The sequence below is a fragment of the Chelon labrosus genome, assembly GCF_963514085.1.
Source record: "Chelon labrosus genome assembly, chromosome: 7".
In the NCBI taxonomy this organism is placed as follows: Eukaryota; Metazoa; Chordata; class Actinopteri; order Mugiliformes; family Mugilidae; genus Chelon; species Chelon labrosus.
In genome coordinates, this window is record NC_140343.1 from 27,467,579 (window position 1) to 27,479,208 (window position 11,630).

The window sequence follows — 11,630 nt, forward strand, 5'->3', positions numbered from 1 at the left end:
TTGTAAAAAAAAAAAAAAAAAAAAAAATGAATTATTTCTAATCATTAGACTAGCATTTAAAGGGTTAAAATCCTGAAAACTATTGGCATTCTGTTAGTTTTGAACAAGTCTGAAGTTGTTTTAGAGATTTATGAAAACGAAGTAGAAAAAAATATTGAAGTATGCACCTATTAAAAGGAAACTGTAGGGGTGGTATGATCGGGACCAAGTGAAGTGAGGGACTGAATAATTAATGTTGTGTGGAGAGTTGTGGTGTAGTATGAAAGAGGCTGGGGAAAGGAGACAGAGAGGGTGGGGAGATATAGATGGAGAGAGATGCTGTTGCCAGGGAACAGCAGCCACATAGAAGACCACCGAAAACAACAGCAGGATTAACCAATGAAGTAAATGGACACAGAGACCAGTGCTCATTTTCTCCAAGTTGCTGTAAGGATAAATAAGCTGCTTCCATTGAGGGATTTGGACTGATTTTAGGGGAAAAGATACTCCAAAGGTATTTGGAGCTCCATGAGGAGAAAAGAGGGAGATGGAGAAAGAAAGAGAGAGATCGTGATGCCAGAGCAGATGCATTCCCATTAAAAGAATTGTGTGTCTTGGGTGTGTGGACGTAGGAGCTGAGAGGCAGGCTGTCGGCTCTCTCTTCACGGCCAGTCTTTCCCCAACAAAGGTGGCCAGAGGCGAAGGAGAGGAGGAGGGGGGTGGTGGGGTCCACAACAGAGGTGCCCCCTGTCTTCAGACACCTGCCGCTGGCTAGCTGCTGACATCGAGGACACTGTATGACTGTGTCAGTGCATGAGTGTGTGTGTGAATGAATGAAAGACAGGGAGAAAGAGGAGGAATTTCAGGGTGACCCATGCTTTTCTGTTGATGTGGAGGATAGAGACTGTCTCCGCTCACATCTTTGCATCTGTGACTGAAGAGCAGGAACGGACTCTCAGGCACGGACCACAGAGAGATTTGAAGGGGATCTCACGCTTCTCGTGTGAGTACAGCTACAATATGAATGTATGCATGTGCACATACATATATTTATATTCTGCTCACTGCACAGGTCTGACACCTTCCACAGACTGCATGCACATTCGATTGTCCATTAACAAGTGGAGCCTATTGTTTTGTGTTGGATGTTCCATTTTGGGTGATGGGTGAGTGTAGAGCCATTTACTCTGTGATGGTGAATCACTGCACATTTGGTGGTGATTGATTTTGCAGAATTATACTGCTGATATTCTCATGCATTCTCATCTATTTTTTTTTCCCAGTGACATATGTGAAGGGTTACATCTTATATGCACACCGACCATACTATATAGTCTTTTATTTTTGTTTAAATCTTAAATTGTCATTTCCATAATTTATTCTCTGTCATTCTTTCTGCTCTGGCTGACTTCATGGTGCACTCTCTTATCTGTTGTCTCTGTTTAAAAAAAGACCTGTGAAAATGAATTATTTCCTCTATGTGAGACTTGGCTATCCTCCAATTCATACTCAGCCACAAGTGCTGTTGCCAGAAACCACTGAAACCACTCCGCTCCTAGTAATTATATCTCATCTTGGTCTGGTTCCAGTTATAACCTTCAACACAGAGGTGGAAATCAAACATCATGAATTTCATGACTTCAGGTCTAATTAAACATCCCCAGTTCTACTCATGTAGCCAAAACAGACCTGTACTGGTTTTATTAATGTCTCACTATTATGTTGTGATAATGCATCTGCATTGTTGTGTTAAATCCGTTATTGCAGAAGAGAAGAGGAGGTGTTAACATCACTAATGATTATTCAGTAGATTTGCAGTCACTGTATTTTTGAAAACATTCGTCATCCTCTTCAACCTCAAAAGCACAAAGCAATGAATGTTATCTGAAGTTTTCCTATGAATACTGCTGGTGACATAAATCCTCAGTGTGAATTGAGATCAAAAGACAGAGTGGCAGGATTAAGGAGCAGTGAGGGAGGATTAGTCCTGAATGTTGTCCTCCACGTTGGCCTCTTGAATTCCACCCAGGAAGAAATTATGTTTGTAATATTTTACTTCTGAGGAGAGTCAAGCCCAGAAAATGGGCTCTATCTGAATCAGTCACATGCCTCTCACATGTGCTCCTGTGGGCAGGGAGATGAAGACCATGTGACCTGCAGTGGTTTCAGCTCCCTTAAAATTGTAATAGAGTAAATTATTTGGATAAAATCCTACCACAGTGCTTACCTAAACACATGTTCCTGTAGTGCAGTTAGTATACTTATACTTATTAGTTCATTACTGTAAATGGTGTTAATTAATAAACATTTCTCATCACACCTCCAGGCCCCTGCTCTCCTCTCTGAGGGATGGGCACCACAGAAGCAACTCTACGAATGGAGAACATGGAAGTGAAAGATGAGTGGCAGGATGAAGATTTCCCCAGGTGGGCTCATTTTACTTTCTACTTCACCAACATTATCTTCATCATCATCATCTTCATCATCGTCGTAATTTGTCTGTGCTTCTGTTAACGTTAAGCGACTGGTTGATGCAGAGGCAAGAAGACGCACTTATCAAATATGGAAATGGACTTAAATGATGTGGTATATGACTGTGTATATCAAAACATGCAGCACATTTAATGTTACTGTTGAATGTCACATTATTTTCAATTTATTAAGCAGTTAAATAATGAATCATTTCTAAAAAGGGGTTCTTTATGATTAGTTATTCCTACCATGAATTGACTGGCATATCTTTATAATGGCCTTTTTGGTCCTGTTCTATAAGCAATGGTGGAGCAATTAATGTACGATTGTAGCTTTCAAAATGACTGATTTTAAATGATTTTCACACCATGGTTTCTAGTCCAGTTTGACCTTTAAATTTGTGTTTAAAGTGAGATCTGATGTTTGTCTAAAGCAGGATTAGAATCCAAAAGAAAGATGATTCAGGAAGAGCAAAGAATGATTCGTAAAGCTTCATAAGATGAGGGCATAGTGATTTAGAAATTGTGGGAATTTGCTGTGCAGAGGTTTGGATGCAGAACTTAATGTGCAGAGAAGTGTAATGACAGTCAACGCTGGTCTCTCTCTTCCTCCTCCTCCTCCTCCCTCCTCCATCGTCAGATGGGGGAGGCAGGAAGCCAGGGAGCAGGTGCAGCGCTGTCTGTAAATGGTCTCAGGCAACGTCATGTGACACAACAGCAGTACCGATCAACAACACCACTCCAGGAAAATGGTGGCAGGTTTTGGGTATAGACAGGCACAGACAGAGGAATAGCCAGCGACATATTTAATATTAAGGAAGAATCAACGAGATGCTCTGCTCTAGTCTCTCTATTATCATCTGAGAAGAAAGGGAATGAATTAGCAAACGTATGTGAGGTTAAAAAGCTGATTTGCATCGACAAAAGCAGCCCTCTCTCTCTGGAAGGTAAGCAACACTGAGTCATCTTGATATTTGTGGCTGAAGGACAATGCAGCTATAAACAGGAACAAAAGAGATGCGCTTGCTTTTGTTGAAACAGAAATCCCCCTTGGTCTGTTAGCGTTTTTGCAGAAAAGGCTTCATGTTTGACAAAGGAAGCATCGGACTAGCAATCACTGCAGGGGTCATCTGGGAATAGATTCAGATTGTTCGTCAGCGCCTGTTTCTCTGGGCTAAAGCCAGTGTTGTTGGCTCAGGAGGAGCACACGCTGTTACACACTTTCCTCCTACGGATGGGAGAATGAAGCATTTGGCTTTCACAAGATCGCAGCTAAGACCCTCTCTGCTAAACAACACTACGCTGCAGCGTTTTTAACCATTTAGCTGTACGACTACATGTTTAGTTTCTTGGTTGCACTGAAAAGCACATTTGACCTAATTTGCATAGACACGGATCGACACAGACATATGCACAGCAAGTAGATTCTCTCCTCCTGTCTGCTCCTCATTCTGTCAACAGTAAATAACATGCAGCGTAAAGTGAAACTGAGACGCACCACTCTGTTTGTATGCAGAGACGCACTTTTTCCCGTCATCTATTCCTCTCCTTTTCTCCTCTATTTCTCCTCCCCTCCCTCTCTGCTCTGACTCACACCCTGCCTGGCAGCCCTGTAATCTTCATCTCCCCCCAGAGATACGTTAATAACCATCCCAAGTCTCTTCTGCTAATTTTTTTAGTGCTCAGCCAGATCAGTGACAACACCAACTCTAATCACAATGTTACATACATATTGTGAGCCCTGAGTTACAGACTAGTGTATGGTCTTGGATAAAACTGCCTTAACTTGTATGTTTCCCTCCAGACCACTACCAGAGTACGGTGACATGGATCCGTCTTGTGGTCTGACAGATGACGGAGCCTGTAAGTAACACTGACAACTGAATGGTCACTGAATGGTCACTGAATGGTCACTGAATGGTCAATGATCTGGTTTCCCTTCTCTACTTCTGGTCTTGCTGCAGGTCCTCCTAACTCACTGAATGTGAGCCCACCTGGAGGAGGCGGCGGCGGTGTGTCCTCATCCCATCGGAAACGGCGTACATTGATTGCCCCGGATATGAACCTGTCCTTGGATCAAAGTGAAGGTTCCTTGCTGTCCGATGACTTCCTGGACACACCCGACGACCTGGACATCAATGTTGATGACATTGATACGCCAGATGAAACAGACTCACTGGAGTTCATCACCAATGGCAACGACCTGGAGTGGGAAGGTTTGTTCATACCTGCTGACTGTTGTGGTCCTGTCACTATTACCTCCGGATTAAATGAGTGTTGTTGTTTTTTTTTAAGTCACATCCTATGTAAATTAAAATTAATCTTGTAATATTTTGATCAGTGAGTGGTAATCAGAAATGTTCATACATAAACCCACATTTTAAATCCTCAACACAGACGGGTCTTTAACCCAAAACAAACCTGAGATGATCTTAAACTACTGTTAAACTTTACACAACAGTAATATAATAGAAATAGAGTACAAGTGAATATAGTCTCACTCAGTTTAAGACTAATCTTATTTCAAAGGCTCAATATAAAAGATCTATTTGAGAAGTTAGGATTGATGAAAATAACCACCCTTTAAAGGAGCTTACACACATTATATTGAACCTTTTCTGTAAGTTAAAACTGTGCAGCATGTTCAAATCAAAAAATCGAACTCTCCCTGTGTCTCTCCAGATGATACACCTGTGGCCTCAGCCAAAGCAGGCCCTGGTGACGGTTCAGGGGAAGCTGGTGAGGATGGGAACACAAACAATGGACGCCTGTGGAGAACGGTGATCATCGGAGAACAGGAGCATCGTATAGACATGCAGGTCATCAGACCTTACCTCCGGGTCATCACACACGGAGGTCAGTATCAAGGCCGATTATACATATAATTCTGTAATGGTGATGTTCCAGTGATGTTGCATGTACACAGTTCAGTTTGCAGTTAAACATGCAAAACCACAGATGTAATCTTTTAAAGGTTAAAAAAGGTTATACCGTAGATATCAAAGCAACCTGAAGCATTATTAACATTGAAACCCTCTCTCATCAGGTTACTATGGAGAAGGCCTGAATGCCATCATTGTGTTCTCTGCGTGTTACCTGCCTGAGAGCAGCTGTGCAGACTACCACTACATCATGGAAAACCTCTTCCTGTGAGTCTGTCGGTCTCGGCTGACACTTTTTATAATCCAGACTTTGCTATCCTACACTTCTGTTCGACATAGTTGAGATAACCCAATAAGAAATTGTTCCTCCTCTGTTCTCAAGGTATGTGGTGAGCAGTCTGGAGATGCTTGTGGCTGAAGATTACCTGATCATCTACATGAACGGAGCCACTCCTCGGAGTAAGATGCCTGGCATCAGCTGGCTCAAGAAATGCTACCAAATGATCGACAGAAGGTAGGGAAAGGAAAAACTATTGCAAAACTACTGCAGTGCACTGACTGATGGCATGCGTATAATAAAAATATTGTCAATGACATGAATCTAATAGGGCATACCCTTCTATTTATACTGCAGAGCTTTGTTCTCTATCAGCAGACAGATATGCATGACGTTGACACTGATAGTTATGAAAGACAGATTAATGGAAGTTGTCACATGCTGCCAGTCAGTAGAAGACTGAAGGTCACTCAGTTCTATTTACAGTAGGAAATAAATAAGTTTCCAGGACATGATTTGAAAAGCGTTATGTAATATCTAATGTGTTGCTCTATGCAAAACCTTTAAACAGTGACCCAGCTGTTAGGTTAGCCGAATAGTCAACTGAGAGGATTTTTATTTGTGTTTTGGGCAGATTGAGAAAGAACCTGAAGTCTCTGGTCATCGCTCATCCCACATGGTTCATACGCACAGTCCTGGCCATATCAAGGCCTTTCATCAGGTAACACAAGCAAGCCAAGCACACTACTGTTTTCACCTGACGTAATCACAAAACCTATTGTGCAGTTTTCATTTTTTACTGTACATAAGCAAAAAAAGTATCTGCTGTAAGTGTGTTTGTTTTCCCATTGTTTTCTGCAGTGTGAAGTTCATGAATAAGATCCAGTATGTCCACAGTCTGGATGAATTAGCAGAGATTGTCCCCATGGAGCACGTCCATGTTCCTGAGTGTGTGGTGCAGTAAGTATGTCAGACCACTAGATGGAGAAAATGAGCTGCAGGAGTGAATCTCAACCTAAAGGCACCAATTAATCCTGCTTGATTTTTCTTTTCTTTTTTTTTTTTTTTTTGAACTGTGAAATTTACTATTCATATAAATCTAACTGACAATGAGACTGCCATGATCTTATTTGAATAAATATAAAATGAGATTAGGACTCAGATGACAGGAATTACCTTGTGATTTAACAGTGTTATTCATTTTCAGATTTGATGAGGAGAGGATTAAAGCCCGGAGGGAAAGGTAAAGTACAGTTTTAGTCTAATTTTGATGACATTACTCATGTAGGATTGCATTCAAATCGAAGCAGCTTAAACATTTAGCCTCAATAAATTGGCTGCAGAAGGGTGCACCAAATGGGTATCGGCACAAGAGCACACAGTACAATAAGTATGTGTGTGTCTGTGTGTGTGTTTGTAGAATGGAGCAGGAGCAGAGACAGCAGGAGCAGCACTCAGTCCCACAGGAGCCAATTAAAAAGTCTGAGCGGTACTGGTCTTCACTGGATTTTGTCATATTTTTACAGTGGATATTTAACTAGTTCAGACCTTCATCAAGTTTTTGGTGCATTGTGAACCCTCTAACTTTTTAAAAGTGCTCAGAGCATCTTACTTTGTCATTTCCAGGCCAAAATCAATGATTCTGAATCAAGGATTATGAGGACTGAGCTTTGGCGGTGAAGGTAACAACTGTTGTATTTCTTGTTTTAGCCACAAGATGACTCTCTACACAGATTCAAGCCAGGCATTCATTTTTTTCAATATACAATACATTCACTTACTTTCCAGTTCATTAAGTACACTAGTTAAAACAAATGCATTCTAATATAACTGTTCTGCACTCAGTCCCCTTTTTAGGACAGGAATAATGTTCAGTTTATGTTGAAACAATGTGGTATCATTTATAAGATGTAGTGAGTTTCTGCTGCTATTTAGCCTAGACTGCTGACTTAAATGAGATGGTCAAGATAATAGAAACATATGTCAGTACAAGACGATATAATTCAATAATACTATAAACTGCAGTTTACAATATGAAACACAGTTGAACCAACAGCGCTCTCAAACATATGCTGAATACCGTAACCTTCATGAAGCTAAGATTTAGTGCAGGACTGTTATATTCATATGCATTTGTTTTCACTAGTGCACTTAATGAATTACAACATTGGTTAGTCTTAAATGAACAGAAATCGAGAAATCAAATATTGCAGTTTTATGGCCATATACTTTAAATGTTGCATACAAATTGGATAAATATGTTGCAGGGGTTTATAGGGGATGTGACTGCTGCATTCTTAATTGTTTCCATTAATATTTTTTTGCGTGTTAAGGCTGGTCTGCTTAAGGTTTTACAGGCCTTTAGATACGTTCTGTCATTAGATGTCTTTTTTTTCTTCGTTTCTAAGCTGACATCTGACTTCAAGATTCAACATGACAGACATTAATTACTTATACTTCAACTGCAACTACTACTACAATATATTAATACACAAAACACACAGAAGAATATATAAACAGAGGATATACAAGTGGACTCTATAAGTGGAAACTTTAACTGTATACTTATAGACATCTAGGTCATATAAGCCTTATGACTGCAAAAACCCACACACATCTATCTCTAAATTGCTGGCTTTCATATGTTTCAGATTTACTCTACAATTAAGAATAAGATTCCATCGGTTAGAAACCTATTTGGCTGCACAGTGTTAGTTTGTAGTTCCTAGCTCTCTACTAAAATGGTTAATACAGTAACTCAGAGCACATGTGTCTGAGTAGATGTCCTTCAAAAGCTGAGGTAAAGTTGTTATTTTTAATTCCTCATATCCTTATAGTCCTAACAACACCAGCACCCTCCAGAGATTTATTAGTGTCAAATAGAATGTATAAATTGGTTGGAACCACCTGGCTAAAGGATATTTACAGGAAAGCTGTCGAGCTGTTAGTTTTGCCACGCTGAGAAAGGTTAAACCACTGAAGCATCCAGTCATGCTAATATATAACTACTAACATAAAGGTCTGTGGCTTTATCTCTATTACAAGCGGTCATTTTTATATTCAGGTCATGGACATGTGTTTCTTGGAGTTAAGTGTGTGAATGCAAAGAGCAGCTGAGGTTATTTCTCCAACCTGTTCTCAGACCATGTCCCTTCATTTACATAACAATTACTTCCCCCAAAATAGCGTAGACACGGTGATAAGACATGGTGAAAGCTAGTTTCATTCCTTAAAACCGCCAAACATAGACAACGTTGTACACACATCTTCAGTACATGAGCTTAAATGTGATCAGGATACAAGAGCAGTGAAATGTCTTGTATACTCATCCAGACAGATGCAACATTTCTTTTTGTTCATGCAGAGAGTGACAGAAGTGCGGAGCATGACGCCTTTGAGAAGCAGGGATCCAGCCAGTCAACACATGCTTCCTTGTTTTAGCAACATCCAGCTGACGATTCGAAAGAATTCACCGTCCCACAACAGTTTCCCCCGACGGGAAATCTCTCCTTAATTTATATCCCAACTTGAAAATGTACAAAGGAAGTAGCTGCTCTGTTACAGGAACTGTTTTTTACTGGAAGCTGTTGCAGAGTTCCTTCATCCATTAACCTGATGCCTATTATGTAGCTCGTACTGATGTTTTATCATGATGAAATACAAAGATTACAGGCTTGTCTTTGGAAATGCACATAGAATTGAGGGCCAGTCTTTGAATATATTACAATTTGCAGAGCATTAACCTGAAAGATTTCATCTTGGCAGGACTGGAGATGATGCATAACAGCAAGGTCACTGATGCTTTGGTCAATATGATGACGTCATGTGAATCAAATATCAAAGGTTTTCCAATGAGTCAAATGCCTTTACTTTTTTTTATTTGCTCATAACTGCTGTATTATATGGCCTTTCAAGCTGTTGCTGTCTTAATATTTTTAAAATGTCCAAAAGTACTAACATTCACTGATGTAGGGATGGTTTGTTCTTTTTTGGTCCTATTAACTCTGTGAAGTTTGTGCCCTTCCACCTGTACTGCAGCTTGTGTTATGATGTGCCTCAGCCGTCTTGAGTGACTGTTTTTTGTTGCATTGTGAGAGAAAATCTATAAGAATCCAGGATGAGTTCATGCAATACTTGTGTATTTTGTTTATTTTGTGTGTGATGATTTGACAATGATCGCACAACATATTAAATAATACATTACTATCATATGAAAAATTGACCAATAATTATGTATAAATTCTGTATAAAAGTGTTAATTATCAAGACAAAGTACACAACCATTGTATGTATGCATATAATGCATATAAAGGTATAAAATGCACATTTCTGTAATTCTTATAGATCTTTTTCATATGGGAACATTTGTTGTCAACTAAGGTAGAGACTACATGAATCTTGAAGTTGAAATTTCATATCAAATCACTAAAGTTCATTTACTGCCCAGGTGGAGAATTAGATTATTATTTGCTCTGTTTTCTTTTTATGTGCACATTCTCATATTTACCAGAAGTTATGGATTGGCCGTTTTGATTTTCTCTCATGTCTTCCATCTGTTGAATTTATTGTAGCACGAGGGCAGAAGAGTTTTTATTTTTCTAAAGAACTACGTAATTGTATTGCCTGTGTACTGCTGATATTGTTTTGCACGATTGGATCCTAACATAATCCTTGAATAGTTTCAGAATTAATTCGGTAGTTTTACATTTAGGAGGAAATGTGTTCTCCTAAAATATATTTTGTGTTGTTGTTAGCATGAGTCATGTCATGCATTTGTGTTACTGTTGGTAGGACATGTTTGTGTCCTTTGGTACGGATAATATTACACATGGAAAGTCTGTTTCTAAAGTGCCATCTCAGTTCTGACTTCCCTCTTGTTCTGTTGCCTTTCTTGAGCAGGATAAAATGAACCTGAGTGCTTACATAAAATACACACTCACTTGGCATTTCATTAGGTACCCTGGTGAAAACGAATAACTGAGAGAGCTGTGGTTTGTAGTACTGTTGAATTTTGTTGTACTGACACATGTTTCTGTTATTTTGACACGCCCATTTTAGTCAGTGGGCTAGGCTAAATCACAGAGACACTTTAGTGTTGAATGCAGTCCAGTTTAACAGCACCACAAACTACATCCTCCAGAATGATCATACTGTTGAATCTGCACCTTTCTTACACAGTTTCAGCATAAACTGAACATTATAACAATCATGAAGCAAAAGATTTAGTGCAGGACCGTTATGTAGTGCATTAGTTTTCATTGGTGTACCTAATGTTTTGGCAAGTGAGCGTAGATTGTCCTTGGAGCAGCCAGCACAGCAGCTTGTCATACCACAAGCAGAAGATCCCTCCATGTTTATGGTTTGCTGGCTGACTTCGCTGCCTATTGTTGATCCAAATGTTTTCAAGACATCCAGAAAAGTGAAGGAATGTAAAATGTAGACTTTAAACAACTTTTTGTTTGTTTGTTTTTTTAGTTATCTTGGATTATATGTGAGTAACACCAATATCTTTAGGAATGCTTGCATAGAAATTGCAGGTGGGATCTTTTCAAATCAAACTCTTCATTTTGAATATAAAAGCACAATATCTATATTATTACAAATGATTTGCCTTCCATTCATCTGCTGTAAAATGATCATTCAAATTATTCATGGGTCCCTGAGTTTTCATGATTGTTTCTGCTTGTAAATCTGACTGAATAAATTGTTCCCCTCCAAAGTCTGGTCAGCTTCTTTTCCTTTCTGGCTTTGTACAGTGGACAGTCTTAAACTGAACTCATGAAGTTACTCTTGTGTCTACTGTAAACCACGGTATATTATAGAAACAAACACTTCCTGGTTCTGTGATGGGGCTGAGGACTTTTTCACAGAATAACACATGCCGCATTATTTGAAGCTACTCAACAACAGGAATTCTACAATACGATACAATGCCACTTCCTAAATGGGTTTTTATGTAAATTTCAAAATGTTCATTGTTGAGATGTCATACATGGAAAGAGGAAGACATATTTGCAATAT

General features: G+C 39.4%; 1 protein-coding gene across 1 annotated transcript; it reads left to right on the forward strand.

The window, feature by feature from the left end:
• Nucleotides 1–2,194: 2,194 nt before the first annotated feature.
• atcaya (ATCAY kinesin light chain interacting caytaxin a) lies at nt 2,195–7,598 on the forward strand. Its single transcript, XM_084548547.1, has 11 exons — nt 2,195–2,405; nt 4,255–4,313; nt 4,415–4,666; nt 5,133–5,306; nt 5,497–5,599; nt 5,715–5,846; nt 6,244–6,330; nt 6,471–6,569; nt 6,817–6,852; nt 7,030–7,098; nt 7,236–7,598. The coding sequence occupies exons 1-11, from the start codon at nt 2,329–2,331 to the stop codon at nt 7,267–7,269; spliced, it is 1,122 nt and encodes a 373-aa protein (XP_084404673.1). The 5' UTR covers nt 2,195–2,328; the 3' UTR covers nt 7,270–7,598.
• Nucleotides 7,599–11,630: the final 4,032 nt, after the last annotated feature.